The following is a 23117-nucleotide window of genomic DNA, read 5'->3' as shown; positions in this document are numbered from 1 at the left end:
GTAGGGGGGAAAGAAACAGACCAATCGTTTTTTTACAATACCCCATCCGACCATAGGGAGCAGACGTTTTTAACACAGACTCATCATTAGATGTTAGATACACCTGGTTTAACACAACCCCTCCGGAACAAAATGAAAGAAAATTCAAAAACTACTGCAAAAACTAAAACCAATATCAACCCGAGTGAATAATAATATTGCACGTACAAACCATTTTTTCCCACCAATGCCCAGTTGCTATCCCTTTACAAGAGGCAAACTGATTTTACTGTGTATGCATGCGCATTTTCATTGCAGTCTCTCTATTGCATTAAGGGCCTGATTCAGACTTGAGATAAGTTGACTTAACATGGACTTAAGTCATATTTTTTTTCAACTTAAGTCCATGTTAAGTCAACTTATCTCAAGTCTGAATCGGGCCCTAAATGAATAGCTACTCTGGTCCTAGCTGTCCTAAACTCTAATCAGGCAGTCACAACCCATCCTGAGTACAGATTGAAGTGATGCAATGATCAGCATTACTGCTGGACAAGTCTACCGTTCCCTAGTGATGCAAGAGAGAAAGGAGAGGACTTAGCAATGGGATTGATCTCTCTGATTCACACAACAACAAAAAAGACACAGGAACATCAACACATGAAAACACAGGCAGTCCGACACACACAAAACCTATTTACATGACAAATAAATGAGCCCCACAAATTCAGTCCATGGGTGAAGCTGCAGCATCGTGATGTGAGAGCTTCTGGTACTCAGTCAGTTTTTGTTATCATAAGGACATCAAATAAAATAAAAACAAACCAGAGCAAAGATGCTCCTAGCACACTACAAGATCAAGGTGAAATGTGTAGGGACTGGATATTTGGCCGTTTCCCTGACACTCACCAGAGTGAGCCGTGACCTGCAAGCAACCCACTCAGATTGTATGTACTACAGCTTCCCTGATCTCTGTTGGCAACATAGTAATGTACTGACTTCAAGACATAATTACACACCAAGGCTGTGGATACACCTGGATGGTCTTTGCTTCAACCCAATTTCCATACTGCCTCTTACAGCACAAGCAAAGTCTGGAAAAACTTGTTTACAAGTCACCAGACAGAGTACTGGCACCAGAGTGTTTCAAGCTCTCAGTGGGATCTCTCTCACAGGCCCATGGTGGATGGATCCAGTCAAGTCCCAGTCAACTTTGAGGCCATGCTTTCATCTGTCAGAACGAACACAAACATGGAGGATCAACAAAGTGATCAGTAATGGTCAAGTCAAACCCAAAGGAAGATCAGTCCGTCAGTATCCTGTCTGTTTTTGGCATCTTGTTAAACATCAGTATATTTCCTTTGAGTGCAAAACAACTGGACCAAGCACTGTATGTCCACCATTCTGAGGCTGAAGAAGCTATTTTGGCAGTACAGGAGTTTGTACGTGCCGAACATTACTGGAGCCAAACTGAACTTACATTAAACAAAAGACTGGCTGTAAAAACATGTTTGGTAGAAATGTGGATAGGTAAACAGCTCAGGTGTAGATTATGGAGGCACGAGACAGACATCCCCTGTCTGTGCTCCTCTGGTGAACATGCTCCTCTGGTGAACATGCTCCTCTGGTGAACATGCTCCTCTGGTGAACATGCTCCTCTGGTGAACATGCTCCTCTGGTGAACATGCTCCTCTGGTGAACATGCTCCTCTGGTGAACATGCTCCTCTGGTGAACATGCTCCTCTGGTGAACATGCTCCTCTGGTGAACATGCTCCTCTGGTGAACATGCTCCTCTGGTGCCCTGAACAGAAAGCATGTTTCTAACTTCGGTTGGGAAAATATCAGATCAGATGTCTTTAATAGCTACAAAAAGGAAGGGAGATGCATTCAGTCCCCTTCAACACCATCATATACCTTTTTAAAGCAGTGATTACACTTTTTTAGCACCAAAATGAAGGCAGTTGAAAAAGAGTAAAACAGAAAGCTGTTTTAAAAACAAAGCTGTTTTAAAAGATGTGCAGGGAGAAACCAAGCATCTTCCTTGATCGAATCAAGGGCTTCCATAGGCTGCTCCTCTTCTTCTGTAGTCACTGGTCTTGGACTCAAATAGGATCAGTAAGTCTAAAGCCAGTTTGTCTGACTGTGACACTGAAGTTCAGCTTGGTGATCAACCCCAGCCCGACGACAACAAACATAAACATATATTAAATTAAAAACATTCATTTGGTTTGGAGTTCTTTGGGTATTTCTTCCTCTAGTGCAGTACAGTGGAGTTCCAGTGGTCTTTCCTCCTCCCCTCCCTCTTCAACTGCAGTCTAATCCTCTCTGGACGTTAAAATTAACCACATTTCTCCATTGCAATCATGTGGCTTTCTAGCTTTCTTTGGTTCTGTGACAACAAAATAGGTTGTTTTAATCCTTTCTATGTGGTGTTTAGGCCTCAGACGCAGCCTGGGGCTTGAGTTGGGCCTTCTCCATAGCCGTGCCGTAGGGTAGCGACCTTTTGAAGAAGCCAAGCTGGGAGGAAGAAAAATGACGTTATCAAAGTTGGAACTAAATATATCATATCATTCAACACCTCAAATCTTCATATGTCTCTCCAGCCAGATGTACGGTTGAAGTCGGAAGTTTACACACACTTAGGTTGAAGTAATTAAACCTCGTCTTTCAACCACTCCACAAATTTCTTGTTAATAAACTATAGTTTGGGTAAGTCGGTTAGGACATCTACTTTGTGCATGACACAAGTAATTTTTCCAACAATTGTTTACAGACAGATTATTTCACTTATAATTCACTGCATCACAATTCCAGTGGGTGAGAGGTTTACATACACAAAGTTGACTGTGCCTTAAAACAGCTTGGAAAATTCCAGAAAATTATGTCATGGCTTTAGAAGCTTCTGATAGGCTAATTGACATCATTTGAGTCAATTGGGGGTGTACCTGTGGACGTATTTCAAGCCCTACCTTCAAACTCAGTGCCTCTTTACTTGACATCACGGGGAAATCAAAAGAAATCAGCCAAGACCTCAGAAAACAAATTGGAGACCTCCACAAGTCTGGTTCATCCTTGGGAGCAATTTCCAAACGCCTGAAGGTACCACGTTCATCTGTACAAACAATAGTACGCCAGTATAAACACCATGGGACTACGTAGCCATCATACCACTCAGGAAGGAGACTCGTTCTGTCTCCTAGAGATGAACGTACTTTTGTGCGAAAAGTGAAAATCAATCCCAGAACAACAGCAAAGGACCTTGTGAAGATGCTGGAGGAAACGGGTACGAAAGTATCTATATCCACAGTAAAACGAGTCCTATATTGACATAACCTGAAAGGCCGCTCAGCAAGGAAGAAGCCACTCCTCCAAAACCGCCATAAAAAAGCCAGACTACGGTTTGCAACTGCACGTGGGGACAAAGATCATACTTTTTGGAGAAATGTCCTCTGGTCTGATGAAACAAAAATAGAACTGTTTGGCCATAATGACCATCGTTATGTTTGCCGGAAAAAGGGGACGCTTGCAAGCTGAAGAATACCATCCCAACCGTGAAGCACGGGGGTGGCAGCATCATGTTGTGGGGATGCTTTGCTGCAGGAGGGACTGGTGCAACTCACAAAATAGATGGCATCATGATGATGGAAAATTATGTGGATATATAATTAAGCAACATCTCAAGACATCAATCAGGAAGTTAAAGCTTGGTCGCAAATGGGTCTTCCAAATGGACAATGACCCCAAGCATACTTCCCAAGTTGTGGCAAAATGGCTTAAGGACGACAAAGTCAAGGTATTGGAGTGACCATCACAAAGCACTGACCTCAATTCTATAGAAAATGTGTGGGCAGAACTGAAAAAGCGTGTGCGAGCAAGGAGGTCTACAAACCTGACTCAGTTACTCTGTCGGGAGAAATGGGCCAAAATTCACCCAACTTATTGTGGGAATCTTGTGGAAGGCTACCTGAAACGTTTGACCCAAGTTAAACAATTTAAAGGCAATGCTACCAAATACTAATTGAGTGTATGTAAACTTCTGACCCACTGGGAATGTGATGAAAGAAATAAAAGCTGAAATAAATGATTCTCTCTACTATTATTCTGACATTTCACATTCTAAAAATATAGTTCTAAAGGAAAATATGGGAAGTTAAGAGATGGGAATTGCCCACTCTGCCGGACATTAACATCACCTCTATCCTGACCACTCACTTTATACAAGACGTAGATGAGCAGTGCCAGCAGCAGAAGCCCAGCCAGTATGGCCAGAATGATGATCCACAAGGGCACAGAGTATTGGCTGTCTTGTTTGTTCCACACCAATGGGGTCACCACCTGAAGAGGGGGAGCACATTTAGTCATGACCTCCACTTACAGCGACTCAATGGGTCTGAATGTATTTAGACCCATTGACTTTTTCCACATTTTCCACGTTACAGCCTTATTCTAAAATTGATTAAATAAATAAAACATCCTCAGCAATCTACACACAATACACCATAATGACAAAGCAAAAACATGTTATATATTTTTGCTAATTTATGACAAGTCAAACAGAAATACCTTAGTTACATAAGTATTCAGACCCTTTGCTATGAGACTCGAAATTGAGCTCCAGTGCTTTCTGTTTCCATTGATCATCCTTGAGATGTTTCTACAACTTGATTGGAGTCCACCTGTGGCAAATCAATTTGATTGGACATGATTTGGAAAGGCACACAGTTGAGCAAAAACCAAGCCACGAGGTCGAAGGAATTGTCCGTAGAGCTCCAAGACAGGATTGTGTCAAGGCACAGATCTGGGGAAGGGTAAGAAAATATTTCTTCAGCATTGAAAGTCCTCAAGAAAACAGTGGCCTCCATCATTCTTAAAAATGGAAGAAGTTTGGAACAACCAAGACTCTTCCTAGAGCTGGCCGCCCAGCCAAACTGAGCAATCGGGGGAGAAGGGCCTTGGTCAGGGAGGTGACCAAGAATTCAATGGTCACTTTGAAAGAGTTCTAAAGTTCCTCTGTGGAGATGGGAGAACCTTCCAGAATTACAACCATCTCTCAGCACTCCACCAATCAGGCCTTTATGGTAGAATGGCCAGACGAAAGCCAGTCTTCAATAAAAGGCACATGACAGCCCGCTTGGAGTTTGCCAAAAGGCACCTAAAGACTCTCAGACCATGAGAAACAAGATTCTCTGGTCTGATGAAACCAAGATTGAACTCTTTGGCCTGAATGCCAAGCGTCACGTCTGGAGGAAACCTGGCACCATTCCTACAGTGAAGCATGGTGGTGACAGCATCATATTTTGGGGATGTTTTTCAGCGACATGGACTGGGAGACTAGTCAGGATCGAGGGAAAGATGAACGGAGCAAAGTACAGAGAGATCCATGATGAAAACCTGCTCCAGAGCGCTCAGGACCTCAGACTGGGGCGAAAGTTCACCTTCCAACAGGAGAACAACCCTAAGCACACAGCCAAGACAATGCAGGAGTGGCTTCGGGATAAGTCTCTGAATGTCCTTGAGTGGCCCAGCCAGAACCCGGACTTGAACCCGATCTAACATCTCTGGAGAGACCTGAAAATAGCTGTGCAGACGCTCCCCATCCAACCTGACACAGCTTGAGAGGATCTGCAGAGAAGAATGTGAGAAACTCCTAAAATACAGGTGTGACAAGCTTGTAGCGTCATACCCAGGAAGAATCAAGTCTGTAATCACTGCCAAAGGTACTTCAACAAAGTACTGAGTAAAGGGTCTGAGTACTTACAGTATGTAAATAAGTATTTTATTGTGAATAAAATAGCAAAAATAAAAAATAATACAAGTTTTTGCTTTGTCGTTATAGGGTGGTGTGTAGATTGATGAGGAAAAAAACGATTTAATACAATTTTAGAATAAGGCTGTAACGTAACAAAATGTGGAAAAAGTCAAGGGGTCTGAATACTTTCCGAAGGCACTGTATAATAGCCTCGATTCCAGGCTTCCTGCATTTTCCCAACAGCTGCTGAATGAAACATGGGCATACTATATACAGGGGTTAAGTTAGGCCGGATCCCACCGAGTCCGAGACCCAACACCTATGATCCAAATGAGATCCAGGCAGAGCTGAGACCCTGTAACTTTGATTATGCGAATTTCGAATTATCTAATGAATTTTTTTTTCTCACCAACACAAGTAAGCAGCAGCAAAGTTAAACTATTTTACTATAGGGTTGTCTATCTATTCAATTGTTCAGCTCATCACATTCTGTGCACGAAAATAATATCCTCCTCACATGGTCCCTCCACAACCTGTAGGATGCTGTGATGTGCTTTTGTCAGTATAGATTGTTTAGACTACTATATTAAATCCTCCCGGGCACGCCCCCAAACTAGAAACCCCACCTCCCAAATCCCAATTTAACCACTGACTGTATGGTAATGCAAAACTAACAATACAATATTAAAATAGAGAAGTTTGTTGACATGAGTGCACTGCACATACAGCTACCTTTTTAGATCCACTCGGTACCTCCTTGGGCAAGATGGCATAGGGCATCTTGACCACGCTGAACCTTGCCAGGCACTCCAGCACGTACCCCTTGTATGCCCTCTGAGAACGGAAACAAAACAACAGGATCAGATTGGATATCCATTGTGATTTTTCAAATAATTTGTGTAGGAGTGTTTGAAAGGCAAACTGCAACTTGTACGAGTGCTGGCCAAGTGTGGACTAGTGATGAGTCGTCCAGTAGGAGGCAGTAATGTGCCACAGAGACTGATGAACCTCATCAGACCGGCTGGCTCTTCTCACAAAACCCCTCTGACATTCCAATCCTATGAGAAGGCGTTACCCCCAACTAATGAATTTCCAATGCACTTACACATAAGCCTTGGTGTAAGGTCTTTCGCACAACGGCTTCTGTGGACTAATACCCTCCAGCTCTGCTATACCTAATACAGAGACTAGACCAACACATAAACGATACGCTCACAGAACTATTGAAATTACAATTTAATTATTCACTCTGTAAGCTACTGTTTTCCGTTTATTTTCACCAAATATCTGAGTCTTAATACAAACATCTAGTCAATACAATCACGTGTGTGAGTCTGACTGGTCATTCATATTTTACACTCTCTAATTTGAGGTTTTAAGTCTTGGTGCTTTCTTTGTATAGCTACTTAAAGGAATATTTCTGCTTATACTCAGCCAAATCTTGACATGAGAAAATACACAGACAGCTATGTGAATAGACAGATAGGCCTACAGACAGAACACAAACTGAGACGTTCCGTCTCATGCTGTCAGTGCCATTGTCATCTGGTAGAAACTGTCTACATGTGTAGTCAGTTTGAGAGGAGACAAGACCAGTAGTTCTGGCGGTTGCTTTCATCTCCACATCTGAACCTGACTAAGATCCATTCTTTGATGACCTAATTAAAGTGGAACAGACAGCGTTTTAGCTACTTTGCAGATATGAAACAAACAGACAATCAGAATATCAGTCACAAATATCAAATTCTCAGTTTATGCTACAAAACCAACTTTATAAAGAGGTTTTAATAATAGCTTCTATTTGACAAAAAAATGTAATGATGTCAAGTAAAGCATTGTTGGCAGAATAGATGGATGCAGTTCAATGCATGATTAATATAGCTAATTCACCAATACATTTCTTGGTAGTCCAACAAATATTGCTATCATGTTGTAAAGCTGGCCTGGTACATTGTTTGCTGCCTAAGGCTGGGAATGTCAGCAGAATCAAACTATAAAAGGCCAATGACCACAAGTCAGTCATAGCGTGGCTAATAGGCTAGCTTGTCTGTTTATGTACAGTAGCTATTTATTTAGCAAGCTAAAAGCATGGTGCCTAATGTTAGCTAGCTAGCTGCTGGGAGGATATCATGTCATTGGACGAGTCAGTGAGTGGCCGACTTTTTCCTACCATATACTTTTTTTGGTGGCTACAACTAGAGATGCAGGTGTCATATGGTTAGCTAGCAAGAATTGTTAATCACTTTTCTAGCTAGCTATGCTGAACTTGAACGACTTTCATCCACAGTTGGCATCTCTCTTTGTTGTCAATCAAATGGGAGGGCAGGCAGGCAAGTTCCCATTCAGTTGTCAAAACGTGGGTTGGATTACCCTGGATGATTGACAGGGAGCGCTGTATTGAAGCCACCTCCCAGCCATCTTGGAACCAATATTTTAGACACTATAGAAATGCATTTATTAATCTCAACATTAGTTTAACACGTTTATTGTATTACAGACACCTTAATGCATACTTTGAAATTATATTGTGAGCTAAACATAAACAAATAAATATAAAAGCATTTTCCTTCAAGTTTCTTTTTAGAGAGTTCTGTTACTGTCCCCACTACAACCAGACAATACTTAAATAAATGTAATTTTGTCCTTGAAACATTTAATTGAGAATTTGTTCATAACTGACTTAGTTAAATAAAAATTTAAAAAGTAATTTGTTGTTGAAATACTGTAGAATTTTATTCATCCCTCCCTTAACCTTGTTCTGAACACCTCCAAAACAAAGGTCATGTGGTTTGGTAAGAAGAATGCCCCTCTTCCCACAGGTGTGATTACTACCTCTGAGGGTTTAGAGCTTGAGGTAGTCACCTCATGCAAGTACTTGGGAGTATGGCTAGACGGTGCACTGTCCTTCTCTCAGCACATATCAAAGCTGCAGGCTAAAGTTAAATCTAGACTTGGTTTCCTCTATCGTAATCACTCCTCTTTCACCCCAGCTGATAAACTAACCCTGATTCAGATGACCATCCTACCCATGCTAGGTTACGGAGACATAATTTATAGATTGGCAGGTAAGGGTGCTCTCGAGCAGCTAGATGTTCTTTACCATTTCGGCCATCAGATTTGCCACCAATGCTCCTTATAGGACACATCACTGCACTCTATGCTCCTCCTGTGAACTGGTCATGTCTGTATAACCTGTCGCAAGATCCACTGGTTGATGCTTATTTAGAAAACCCTCTTAGGCCTCACTACCCCCTATCTGAGATATCTACTGCAGCCCTCATCTTCCACATACAACACCCGTTCTGCCAGTCACATTCTGTTAAAGGTCCCCAAAGCACACACATCCCTGGGTCTCTCCTCTTTTCAGTTCGCTGCAGCTAGCGACTGGAACAAGCTGCAACAAACACTCAAACTGGGCAGTTTTATCTCAATATTTTCATTCAAAGACTTAATCATGGACACTCTTACTGACAGTTGTGGCTGCTTTGTGTGATGTATTGTTGACTACCTTCTTGCCAGTTGTGCTGTTGTCTGTGCCCAATAATGTTTGTATCGTGTTTTGTGCTGCTACCATGCTAAGTTGTCATGTGTTGCTGCCTGGCTATGTTGTTGTCTTAGGTCTCTCTTTATGTAGTGTTGTCTCTCTTGTTGTGATGTGTGTTTTGTCCTATACTTATATTGTATTTATTTTTAATCCCAGGCCCCCTTCCCCACAGGAGGCCTTTTGCCTTTGGTAGGCTGTCACTGTAAATAAGAATTTGTTCTTATCTGACTTGCCTAGTTAAATAAATAGAAAAATCCATATGGAGGACTAGGAAGTGCCAATATGGCCGACCAGTGGCTTCAAAGCCGCTCAATGGCCAATGCATGTATCAGCAACCCAGGGTTTATTATACGCCATTGGTTGGGACAAGCATGCTTTGGCAGGCAAGCTGCTGAAGGGCGAGCAGGCTACTATTCCCCATCATTTATCAGTGTAATTTTGTGAGGGTTTATCTACTGTTCCCTCGTTAGATTTTAACGCATCTCGCTCTGGCTAACAGTTGTTGATCATAGGCAACTGTCTAAGGGAGAGACAGCCTACCTGTTCATGGTTGTTTGATCAATAAGACTGTAGAGTTCCCAAATGTAAGAGGACTTCCGTGGTGTTTTTGCAGAAATCCATTCAGTGGCTTTGAATGGTGGCAAATGCTTCCTAATGATCTAAAGTAGCGCTGTTGCTACTGCCTGTAAATACATAATCCAGTACAAAGTGAATGATGGCAGGCCCGCGTGTAAAATGGCTTATTTGCATATAGGCTAACTGTAGCTCTGATTGGCTATGGCGCACCGGTCTGTGTAGAGTCCCGTCCTGAGGTGTGTTCAATTCCCTTGTACGTTTTCTACATTGCGAAACGGTTTGTACTGAACGACACGTTTCCCAAAAACATTATTGTACGTTCTTGAACAGACTGAGGTACATTTGCTTTCGTTTGGTGGGTGTGGCTTGAAGCAATGAGTGATGTTTTTAAAGGGCAGTGACTATGCTGACAGAGTTCCCCAACCCACAACCTCCCCGTTTTTCAACTGGTCGTTCAGAACAGCACCGTTTACATTCAAATGAATGTTCCAGAACGTAAAAACGTACTGCACGCAACCCTGGACAAGACTGTTTTTTATTAGGTTATATTTACTGCGATGTCTATTAATTGTCCAAACGCATGGCAGCTTTCCCATTCTATATTGCTATATACATTTTCACAAATGCCTTACTCTATGTCATTCCCAAACATTCTATGAAAGTATGAAAACATGAAATTGACCAGATGTAAGTGCTCGCTTCTCAGATTTTATAAAAAAAGGTGTAATATACTTCCTGGGGGCAAGGTGTAATATTCTTCCTGGGGGTAAGGTGTAATATTCTTCCTGGGGGTAAGGTGTAATATTCTTCCTGGGGGCAAGGTGTAATATTTTTCCTGGGGGTAAGGTGTAATATTCTTCCTTGGGGCAAGGTGTAATATTCTTCCTGGGGGTAAGGTGTAATATTCTTCCTGGGGGCAAGGTGTAATATTCTTCCTGGGGGCAAGGTGTAATATTCTTCCTGGGGGTAAGGTGTAATATTCTTCCTGGGGGTAAGGTGTAATATTCTTCCTGGGGGTAAGGTGTAATATTCTTCCTGGGGGTAAGGTGTAATATTCTTCCTGGGGGTGTATATGAACAGATTGTATGTTGCTAAAACGTTGCCAGTTCCAATTTAAAGGTGTGTTGTGGAGCAATTGTGTGTGTAGGTCCTAGATCATCTGTATAGTTTTCTTCGGCCCAGCAACTCAGACAAGTGATGTGTGTTTGACTATGCAGAGTGGTTGGTTTGATCTCCAGTCCACACATACTGTACCTCGATGAAGGTCTCAGCCCAGATGCGGGAGCGCAATTTGAGGATGGCGCTGGTCCCCTTCTCCAGAAGACCCACGTCACACTGCAGTGTCCAGCACTCCACGTTAGAGCAGGACTAGACAGGGGGAGGGGGAGGGAGAAAGAGGAAGGAAGAGAGGGAGAGTATTAATGCTAAACAGATGACATAAGATATGCCATGATTTGAGATATGCCATGATTTGAGATATGCCATGCTCAATCTATTATTGCTGTCCTCACCAAGAAAAATCAAACAGCTACAAAACAAAGGTAATTTGTCATTCTATCAGGCTTAATTTAACAATAGTTAGCTAAATGCATGAATTATAAACTGGTGCAGAGGTCAGTAGAGAGGGAGGAGGTGGATAGTAGGCTTGGGCGGTATACTGGAGTATATTGAAATGCAGAGTATGATTTTCAATACCCCAAAAAATAAAATAAGTAAAGGCAACGTTAACTCTGCAGGCCATACTGCAGGCCAAACAAATATAACAAAGAGCTCAATGTTATGATTCCTATCCAGGGCTGCTTCCAATTAGAAAGAGATTGAGGGAATGTCATGAAACAAAAAATGCAGCACGCAGTCGACGCTCACCGCCATCCAACATTATTGCCCAACCACTGAAACCCGCCCACTTTTATACACAATCTTAATGAAATCCTCATCATGGGAGCTGGGCGCTTTCGTTGTAAACCTCCAAAAACTGACTGTTAGTGCTTTGGTGGTAGACAGGACTCCCCACTGCCCCCCCAGGCCTGGGGTCTGGGGGAAGCTGAAGGAGCCTGGTGGGCCTGGGGGGGTCTGAGGGAGCCTGGTGGGCCTGGGGTCTGGGGCTGAGGGAGCCTGGTGGGTCTGGGGTCTGGGGGAGGCTGAGGGAGCCTGGTGGGCCTGGGGTCTGGGGGAGGCTGAGGGAGCCTGGTGGGTCTGGGGTCTGGGGGAGGCTGAGGGAGCCTGGTGGGCCTGGGGTCTGGGGGAGGCTGAGGGAGCCTGGTGGGCCTGGGGTCTGGGGGAGGCTGAGGGAGCCTGGTGGGCCTGGGGTCTGGGGGAGGCTGAGGGAGCCTGGTGGGCCTGGGGTCTGGGGGAGGCTGAGGGAGCCTGGTGGGCCTGGGGTCTGGGGGAGGCTGAGGGAGCCTGGTGGGCCTGGGGTCTGGGGGAGGCTGAGGGAGCCTGGTGGGCCTGGGGTCTGGGGGAGGCTGAGGGAGCCTGGTGGGCCTGGGGTCTGGGGGAGGCTGAGGGAGCCTGGTGGGCCTGGGGAAATGGTCCATATGGATATGGACCAGTGCCAAAGATGCTTCAGCCATTAGTCCCCCTATCCTCCCTAGTGGGGCGGCCTAGGTCAAGGGCAGGAGATGGGGGCTGGGAGGATAGCTGCTGTTCCCACAATGAGTAGAACAGCAGCGACTGGCTATATAATACAGGTGTGTGTGTTTGTGTTGAAGTGTACAATGACAGCCACTGTGTGATATGAGTGTAAATAATAATTACACCTTCATTTTTCTGGATTGTACTAATAGCAGTTTAGAGACTAAGCTCAGCTGACAGTGTGTCTATTTACAGGTCTTCTAGGACGAGGCCAGCCATACAGAGAGGTCTCCCTCATTGATCAGACAACCTAGTAAAACCAGATTCAATCAAGAGGCTGAACAAAACTAACACACTTTGTATTTCTATTCAAAGACCTTTTCAACAAAAACGTCTGTCCTTCGTTCCAAGTCAGCATGAAAACTAAAGAGCTAAGAGTGAAACAAAGAATGGAAGACTTTCTAGAAACGTGTCATCGGGCAGGCTTGTTAAACGAGGGGTGGGTGAGAGCAACAGACGGGGGGACAAAGACCTCTTCAGTGCTGCAGGTAGTGACAGACAGAGGGAGAGGGAAAACAGAGGGAGAGATAGCTGGTCCTGCAACTGTTTGGATCAAATCAAAATCAAATCAAATATTTTTTGTCATATGCGCTTAATACAACAGGTATAGACATTTCAGTAAAATGCTTACTTACAAGCCCTTAATTAACCAACCATGCAGTTTTAATAAAAAATAAGAGTTAAGTAAAAAATATTTGAGTAAAAAATAAAGAAATAACTAACAAATAATTAAAGAGCGGTAGTAAAATAACAACAGTGAGGCTATATCAGTTGGGCCAGTGTGTGCCAGGGCAGGGTGCCTGCACTAACAACACCACGATCTATCAACTAACACCATCACCAAACCGGACGCGCGAGTCCCATCGTGCGCAAATTGATTTTGTCCCCCCACCACAAACGTGATCACGACACACAGGTTGAAATATCAAAACTCGGAACCAGATATATTCATTTGGGGACAGGTCGGACTTGCACCGCGTTCAGCGCCACAAATAGAACTGACTTCTATTTTAGCGCTAGGCAACGCGAGCAGTGTGGGTGCAATGATTGAATAACATGTATGTGTACATTTATTTTGCAATGCTCGCACACGCAACGCGAGTGGTGTGGTCAGCATGTAACCAGATCATCATGCCCAGGTGGTTCCCCTGGTCCCACAGATCCCCCTACTCTCATGCCCTTACTGCCCAAGCTCCACCCCGTCTCCCTGCAGCTCTTTAATGTTAATCCCCAAAGCGGGGACCACCACCACCCCACGCCCTCTGACCACTCCCTCTTAATTACATCATACCTCATTAGCCAAACCCAGGATGTTTATCTAAGAGCAGGACCAGGCCAGAGCCACCGTCCCAGATTAACAACATGCCATGGCTCCAGGTGAATCAGAGGAACATAGAAGCAGAGGTTCAACTCTCCAGCTCAGATCTATATCCAAAGAAAAGCCCCTGGTCTCTACCATCCACGTCCTGTTTATTTTAACTATTTGACAACAGGAAACAGTCCTTAACAATCAGAGGTTAAAAAAAGCCCTGCTTATCACTCTAAAAGCCTGTTGAATTAGGGTCATTGCCCTAATAACTAATTTCAGCATTAGCTTTCTCCATCGCTCTCTCCCTCCATCCATCAGTCTGTCATTGTGTATGGCCTCACCAGGTTAGTGTGCTCTGCCAGCTGGTATCTCTGGACTTCTCTCCTCTCGATGTGGTGATCCTGACCAGGCACAAGTAGGGGCGGCTGCTCTGTGGAAGTCTGCTGGAGCTGAGGAGACACAGAGGGAAAGAAGACAATGACCCATTAGGTCAACACATTACAGACACTGACCTCACCCATGAGAGAAGGGTACACCACCCATTAGGTCAATACATTACAGACACTGACCTCACCCATGAGAGAAGGGTACACCACCCATTAGGTCAATACATTACAGACACTGACCTCACCCATGAGAGAAGAGTACACCACCCATTAGGTCAATATAGAAACTGATGTTAGTGACCCATCCTTATCCTCATCATGAATCTAGTGCATGTGGGTCTTATCCTCATCATGAATCTAGTGCATGTGGGGTCTTATCCTCATTATGAATCTAGTACATGTGGGGTCTTATCCTCATCATGAATCTAGTGCATGTGGGGTCTTATCCTCATCATGAATCTAGTGCATGTGGGTCTTATCCTCATCATGAATCTAGTGCATGTGGGGTCTCATCCTCGTCATTAATCTAGTGCATGTGGGGTCTCATCCTCATCATTAATCTAGTACATGTGGGGTCTTATCCTCGTCATTAATCTAGTGCATGTGGGGTCTCATCCTCATCATTAATCTAGTATATGTGGGGTCTCATCCTCGTCATTAATCTAGTACATGTGGGGTCTTATCCTCATCATTAATCTAGTGCATGTGGGGTCTTATCCTCATCATTAATCTAGTGCATGTGGGGTCTCATCCTCATCATTAATCTAGTACATGTGGGGTCTCATCCTCATCATGAATCTAGTGCATGTGGGGTCTTATCCTCATCATTAATCTAGTGCAGGTATTCCCAAACCCCCAGGGGTACGATGCCGTCGGGGGTACGCCAAATAAAAATGTGATTTGCATTTTTTTTTTTTTCACATTTTCAAACAGTTCATTTATATTTTCCAACGGTGCTAAAGATTTGGGTGAGTTTTGGGTAGCCTCGTTTCACTGCCAAAAATCAAATTAAACCATCGAGTGTTCAGCAAAATAACAACACAATGTCAAATGCAGGTAGCCTAGTCAAATAATGAACATCCAATCACATTAACCGCTACTCTCTCGTGGGAATTCCACTAACGGTCTGTATGTAGCCAAACGTAGCTTCTGCTCATATTGGTATCTGTACTGATGGCGCAAAAGCCATGACAGGGAGACATAGTGGAGTGGTAACGAGTGTGCAAGCAGTTGCTTCCGACGCCACTTGGGGACACTGCAGCATCCACGAGAGGCTCTTGCTGCCAAGTGAGTAGGCAGCTTGAAAGACATTTTGGACACTACAGTGTAAAAGGTTAACTCTGTTAAAGCAAGGCCCCTAAACTCTTGTGTATTTTCTGCATTATGCAATGATATGGGCAGCGACCATGTAACGCTTTACAACATACAGAAGTGCACTGGTTATCAAGGGGCAAAGTATTGACACTTTTTAATTGAGAGACGAGCTTAAAGCTTTCTTTACTGACCATAATTTGCACTTCTCTGACCGCTTGCATGATGACGAGTTTTTCACACGACTGGCCTATCTGGGTGATGTTTTTTCTCACCTGACTGATCTGAATCTAGGATTACAGGGACTCTCCGCAACTATATTCAATGTGCGGGACAAAATTTAGGCTATGATTAAGAAGTTGGAGCTCTTCTCTGTCTGCATTAACAAGGACAACACACAGGTCTTTCCATCATTGTATGATTTTTTGTGTGTGCAAATGAACTCAAGTTTACAGACAATGTCAAATGTGATATAGCGAAGCACCTGAGTGAGCTGGGTGCGCAATTACGCAGGTACTTTCCCGAAACGGATGACACAAATAACTGGTTTTGTTATCCCTTTCATGCCCTGCCTCCAGTCCACTTACCGATATCTGAACAAGAGAGACTCTTCCAAATTGCAACAAGCGAATCTGTGAAATGTAATTTAATCAGAAGCCACTGCCAGATTTCTGGACTGGCCTGCGCTCAGAGTATCCTGCCTTGGCAAATCGCGCTGTTAAGACACGGATGCCCTTTGCAACCACGTACCTATGTGAGAGCGGATTCTCGGCCCTCACTAGCATGACAACTAAATACAGGCACAGACTGTGTATGGAAAATGATTTTAGACTGAGACTTTCTCCAATACAACCCAACATTGCAGAGTGCATCCTTTCAAGCACCCCCATCTCATTATCCCGTGGTGAGTTATTCACAGTTTTCGATGAACAAATAAGGTTTTATATGTAAGAAGTTAAATAAAGAGCAAAATTATTGATTATTATTATTATTTGTACCCTGGTCCTAAAAGAGCTCTTTCTCACTTCCCACGAGCCGGGTTGTGACAAAAACTCACACTCATTCTTATGTTTAATAAATGTATCGTATAGTGTGTGTGGCAGGCTTACAATGATGGCAAAAAACAACATTTGAGAGTGTGCTGACCCTGGTGCTAGAGGGGGTACGCAGCTGAAGGTTAAATATTTGAAGGGGTACAGGACTATAAAACATTTGGGAACCACTGATCTAGTGCATGTGGGGTCATATCTTCATCATGAATCAAGTGCACGTGGCGTCTTATCCTCATCATGAATCTAGTGCATGTGGGGTCTCATCCTCAATCTAGTGCATGTGGGGTCTTATCCTCATCATGAATCTAGTGCATGTGGGGTCTCATCCTCATTATTAATCTAGTGCATGTGGGGTCTTATCCTCATCATTAATCTAGTGCATGTGGGGTCTTATCCTCATCATGAATCTAGTGCATGTGGGGTCTTATCCTCATCATGAATCTAGTGCATGTGGGGTCTTATCCTCATCATGAATCTAGTGCATGTGGGGTCTTATCCTCATCATTAATCTAGTGCATGTGGGGTCTTATCCTCATCCTGAATCTAGTGCATGTGGGGTCTCATCCACATGGCTTTGTACAGATCACCGCTAAATGGACAACCACGTCGGGCCCATCTCAGCATCTGTACATTTAGAAGTTCTAGACACAAACAAGCGACTACACCAGAGTCATGTGCCCATGTGAACCCTGAGGTCCCTTTCTGCTGGGTTTTAGCCAAACATTAAATGGAGAAGATGAGTGAGTATCGGTACAGAAGTGGTTAATCAAGCTGTGCTGGGCTGAGGGAAGACCCGAGAGATCAAAGTGACAGTAAGGCTAGTGTCCTGGGTGGGGCTGGTTAGGCTGGGAGGGAGTTGGGTGTGGAGAGCTGAGACTGTTAATCACACACTGAATTATAACCTTTGGGATATCTTCACAGTGCCTGTCTCTCTGAAGTGTTCTAGACTCACAGATGAGCCTCATGTGACCCTGAGAAGGCTGTGTGTGTGGTGTGTGTGTGAGTGAATATGTTGACCGTGAGAGATTTTGTTTTTGAGACCTGCTCCACCTTTACAAAAGTGTTCCTTGTCATACATCTAAAGACATGCCAGTAATTGATAGCTCACCTTGAGCTGCAGGTAGTTGATGGAGTGGTTGGTGGTGCAGTTGAGGGGTCCCTCAGTAGATATCTCCAGGGGGTAGAGGAGACCCTGGCCCTGAACACTGAGAGGACAGCTGAGCTGCAGCACTGTGTGGCTGATCCCACTGGGACCTTTGTTCACCAGCTGACAGGGACAGGGGAGAGAACAAGGAGGAAGAGAGAAAGTAAGTAGAATATTACAAGAATATAATCCCCCACCTGGTCTTTGTTCTCAAAAAATGAATCTGTTCAGGCTGACCCAGAACTCCAGGAAATGGAATGTTGATGTGATGTCATCTAAACTTGAGCACTGTTTTTCTTCCTGTTCTGAGAAAGGTTGTCCGGTGGGATGTCTGACAACATAAGTCTAGGTTGTCCTTACAAATTGAGTTAGACTTGTAATGATGTAAGGCTCAAAACAAACCCCTGTGCGTCCTGGAATGTCTTTCTTTCTTCTTCTTTCTCTTTCACAACATTCACAAGGCCGCGGGGATTACCAGGACGTGTACTGCGAGCATGAGCTGACCAACTGGCAAGTGTCTTCACTGACATTTTCAACCTCTCCCTGTCCGAACCTGTAATACAAACCTGTTGTAAGCAGACCACCATAGTGCCTGTGCCCAAGAACACTAAGCCAACCTGCCTAAATAACTACTGACCCGTAGCACTCACGTCTGTAGCCATGAAGTGCTTTGAAAGGCTCGTCATGGCTCACATCAACACCATTTTCCCAGAAACCCTAGACTCACTCCAGGATCTTTGCATACTGTCCCAACAGATCCACAGATGATGCAATCTCTATTGCACTCCACACTGCCCTTTCCCAACTGGACAAAAGAACACTTATGTGAAAATGCTATTCATTGACCTCAGCTCAGCGTTCAACACCATAGTGCCCTCTAGTCTCATCAATAAGCTAAGGACCCTGGGACTAAACACCTGACGGGCCGCCCTCAGGTGGTAAGGGTTGGAAACAACACATCCGCCACGCTGATCATCAATACAGGGGCCCCTCAGGGGTGCGTGCTCAGTCCCCTCCTGTACTCCCTGTTCACTCATGACTGCACGGCCAGACACAACTCAAACACCATCATTAAGTTTACCAATGATCACCGACAACGACGAGACAGCCTATAGGGAGGTCAGAGACCTGGCCATGTGGTGCCAGGGCAACAACCTCTCTCTCATTGTGATCAAAACAAAGGAGATGATTGTGGACTACAGGAAAAAGAGGACCGAGCACGCCCCCATTCTCATCGACGGGCTGCAGTGGAGCAGGTTGAGAGTTTCAAGTCCCTTGGTGTGCACATCACCAACAAACTAACATGGTCCAAGCACACCAAGATAGGCGTTAAGAGGGCACGACAAAACCTATTCTCCCTCAGGAGACTGAAAAGATTTGGCATGGGTCCAAAGATCCTCAAAAGGTTCTACAGCTGCACCATTGAGAGCATCCTGACTGGTTGCATCACCACCTCGTATGGCAACTGCTCGGCCTCCGACCGCAAGGCACTACAGAGGGTAGTGTGAATGGCCCAGTACATCACTGGGGCCAAGCTTCCTGCCATCCATCAAAGACTCCAGCCACCCTAGTCGGACTGTTCTCTCTGCTACCGCACGGCAAGCGGTACCGGAACGCCAAGTCTAGGTCCAAGAGGCTTCACATCTGTTCATAAACAGCTTCTACCTCCAATCCATAAGACTCCTGAACACCTAATCAAATGGCTACCCAGACTATTTGCACGCCCCCACCCCTTTTTTACACAGCTGCTACTCTCTGTTGTTGTCATCTATGCATAGTCACTTTAATAATTCTACCTAAATATGCATACTACCTCAACTAACTGGTGCCCCCGCACATTGACTCTGTACAGGTACCCCCCTGTATATAGTCTTGTTAATGTTGTTTTACTGCTGCTCTTTAATTACTTTTATTATAGTTACTTTTTTATTATATGACTTTTATTTAGTTACTTTTATTTATTATTCTTATGTGTATTTTTTTAAACTGCATTGTTGGTTAGGGGCTCGTAAGTAAGCATTTCACTGTAAGGTGAATGTGACTAATACGATTTGAAGTAGTGTCCATCTGGTGTGCTTCTCTACTTCGCCAGGAAGTAGTGTCCGTCTGGTGTGCTTCTCAGCTTCTCCAGGAAGTAGTGCCTGTTTGGTTTGCTTCTCAGCTTCCCCAGGAAGTAGTGTCCGTCTGGTGTGCTTCTCAGCTTCTCCAGGAAGTAGTGCCTGTTTGGTTTGCTTCTCAGCTTCCCCAGGAAGTAGTGTCCGTCTGGTGTGCTTCTCAGCTTCTCCAGGAAGTAGTGTCTGTCTGGTGTGCTTCTACACAAAGGCCACTGTCTGGGAAGTACTACCTGCTACTACAGACCTGCTAAAGGCCAGTGTCTTCTGTATAGAACCCTGTGCTACATCCCGATGACTCTGCCTGTCCAGCCGGCTAGCAGCTAGCCTCCTGGAGGGCCTCTGGCTGCTTACATTGAAAAAAGAGAATGTCCACTGACGGTTTTGATGCACTTCCCTTTTTCTATGCATTGAATGTTCCATTGGATCTTCCCACCCTAATCCTAACCTGCCCAACCCCAACCCCAACCCTCTGGCTCCTTACTTCATAGACGTGTTGGACTACAGGCCCAATGTCCTGCTCCTCCTGGGGGGTCTTGGAGACCTTCCAGTTGGGGGGAGGAAAGAAGACCTTGTCTGGCCGGGAGACACTTCAAAAAGAGAGAGAGCAGAGATAACGAGAGATAGCAGAGAGAAGATAGCAGCGAGAGAGTGAGTGACTGTGTGTGTGTTTGAGGGGTTAAAGAATAGCACTTTTATGCAGTTCCAAAAGGTTTTCTAACACCGCCAGACTTTCCTCTGAACTCACCCCTGTAAAATAACATCGGCCTGGACAACCACCTCCAGCTTGTAGGGCACCACCTCACTGTGGGAATTATTCTCATTTTTACTGTGGAAATAGGGAGAGAGAGAGGGTGGGGAAGTACAGAATACACACCTATCAGCAACTGTCTGGTAAGCGTGCCTTGGAAAGTTGAGCCTTCAATTATTTGGTCAATGACACAAACACATGTCCAGTTATAGTCCCAGGACAAACATATGCTTAGAGAGGAGAGGTAACTGTGAGTCATACCTGCGGATCTGCAGCTCAAACTGAACCGTCTTGCGTGTGTCCTTCAGTCGTGGCACAGTGAAACGCAGGCCTGCCCACAGCTGCAGATGAGAAGCAACGTGGTCAAGGACTTCAGCCCCAACATGATGTAAGAGAGACAGAAGTACCAATGGCTAAGGGATATTGCAACCAACAGAACAGAGCCAACCTTGTGAGGGAACCTCTGCACTGTTTTGTTACTATTATTTTTTTTTTTACACATACAGGACAGAGACAGTGAGCAGACATTAGCACACCGGGGGGGGGGGGGGGGGGGTTCCCACCAGGCTAACAGGTTTTGCCTCTTCTCTTCTCTCCTCCCAATTCTGTTGTTCTGTTCAGAGATCCATCAATCAGTACTCTCTGTCTATCTGTCTGTCTGCCTGTCTGTCTGGGTGGTATACACCTGGGCATGCAGGTCTGGGAGTTCTTGGTTACAGCATTCTGTTCTGCTGCCCTTTTCTCCATTGGAATGGCATGCCACTTTTATTTTCCATCCAAACCACACGCACGTACAGCACATTAATTGCAATCAGTAGACCAGCAAGGTTAAAGCTTTTACTATTTAACTGTGTGTGTGTGTGTGTGTGTGTGTGTGTGTGTGTGTGTGTGTGTGTGTGTGTGTGTGTGTGTGTGTGTGTGTGTGTGTGTGTGTGTGTGTGTGTGTGTGTGTGTGTGTGTGTGTGTGTGTGTGTGTGTGTGTGTGTGTGTGCAATGTTAAAACAATGAAAATACTGCTCATAAAAATGCTGGTTTCTCCCTGGCTCAATGAATATATTAATCCATATCATCTGTCTGTATATATGCAATTCTGAATTAACACTAATCCACTCCAGGGACAAACTAGGCTAGGTATCATCAGTGCACACAATGAGTATTACAATGGCAGGATCTATATATACACTATGTATTTGTTGCATACTAAAGTTTTTCAACTTTAGTTTACACTTGAAATAAAACCATTTTATCAGAAAAACCTCTCCACCAACGTCCACTTTACAGTCTTCCTCTGCAGTCAGACACACTACAAACCCACAGCAACCCACTGCCCACGACCAGCAGGTCATTAGGAGGGAACCTCTGCTCAGCAGGGACGTAGACCAGCTTCCTGCTAACCGGACAGGAACTTCCTCTCTGAACACTGATGTAACATGACAAGAAAGTCTTTCCTGTCCAGTTCTCTACCAACCCCTCGATAGCACAACACAATCCCTTCCTTCACACAGGAGAAAAAAGGGATTCTCTGCATAGCTCCGATGACTGTTTTCCACCACTAAACAAATCTCAGAGGGCTAGCGCACTATTCCACTGGTCATCACCACTCATCAGAACTAATGAAGGATATTGCTTATGAGTAGGGCCAGGATCATGTGACCTAATCAGGAAAACCTAGTCGCCCTATTCATAATCAATGCGCTTCAGAAAGGTCTTGAGTAGGACCAGAGCGGGAGTATCTTTTTAGGTCCATGTGACCTCATTCTGATTGAGAACAAGATGGCTGAAACGCAGTGGCGTGCCGTGGGCCTGGGCCTTCAGTGAGGTCCTACACAATCCCACCCGAATTAATCCACCTCTTATTACCATCATTATGATGCCATGGCTCTAGACACTATACATTTAGACATAAACGCAGTATAACCAGGCGTTGCGTCACCTTGAAATTGACATTTTTATTCAGAGAATTGCAGGGGAAGAGTACAATACAGTACAGTTCAACTAATAGGCAAGAACATAGTCGAGTGCAACAGAGTTATATTAATATTCTTCTTCTATCCATTTCTGGTCCACAAACTTTGAGCTTTAAGCCCCCCCCCAAAAAAATACAGTGTGTTCACTAAACAGCGCATTGTCGCACCCAAAGCAGTTTCACCATGATGATAAAGACACATAACTATTCACTGAAAATAAAAGAAAGAAAACAAATAATTTGCAAAATAGGCTATTTGCCAATTTATTTTGTTAATATATAGGCTATTTAATATTAACGAAATAAAATGAGAAACATACATGCACATTTAATAAAAAATCAAATGCATTGTATTCCTACTCACCAAAGACTGATTATTTGAACACAAAATCCTTGCTCCTTTCTTTCCTCAAGAAGACTTCAATGACTCTGTTGTACAGTCTATCTGTGCGTTTTAGTTCCACCAATAAGTCCTTTTCTATCGACATGGAGGCTAATGCTGAAAGCCGAGTCTGTCCAGTAGCATTTCTGGAATACGTTTTGATTCGCTTTAACCTGTTTGGGCTGCAAGCTGAATATTGAAAAAACTGGAAAATGTGTGCACATT

General features: G+C 44.3%; 1 protein-coding gene across 1 annotated transcript in view; it reads right to left on the bottom strand.

Annotated features, from left to right (window-relative positions):
* Positions 1 to 40: 40 nt before the first annotated feature.
* The window catches only part of LOC129829937 (integrin alpha-5-like), an 86299-nt gene continuing 63222 nt past the window's right edge, over positions 41 to 23117 (bottom strand). The window contains exons 22-30 of the mRNA XM_055891972.1: positions 20806 to 20885; positions 20542 to 20622; positions 20278 to 20383; positions 17647 to 17805; positions 14131 to 14238; positions 11101 to 11214; positions 6459 to 6560; positions 4190 to 4312; positions 41 to 2494 (exon numbers count right to left, since the gene is read on the bottom strand). Of these exons, the coding sequence (XP_055747947.1) occupies positions 2411 to 2494; positions 4190 to 4312; positions 6459 to 6560; positions 11101 to 11214; positions 14131 to 14238; positions 17647 to 17805; positions 20278 to 20383; positions 20542 to 20622; positions 20806 to 20885 (957 nt within the window). The 3' untranslated portion in view covers positions 41 to 2410. The remainder of the gene's footprint in view (positions 2495 to 4189; positions 4313 to 6458; positions 6561 to 11100; positions 11215 to 14130; positions 14239 to 17646; positions 17806 to 20277; positions 20384 to 20541; positions 20623 to 20805; positions 20886 to 23117) is intronic.

This window comes from Salvelinus fontinalis, chromosome 31, assembly GCF_029448725.1.
Source record: "Salvelinus fontinalis isolate EN_2023a chromosome 31, ASM2944872v1, whole genome shotgun sequence".
NCBI lineage: Eukaryota > Metazoa > Chordata > Actinopteri > Salmoniformes > Salmonidae > Salvelinus > Salvelinus fontinalis.
This window is presented reverse-complemented; position numbering and strand designations above follow the sequence as displayed.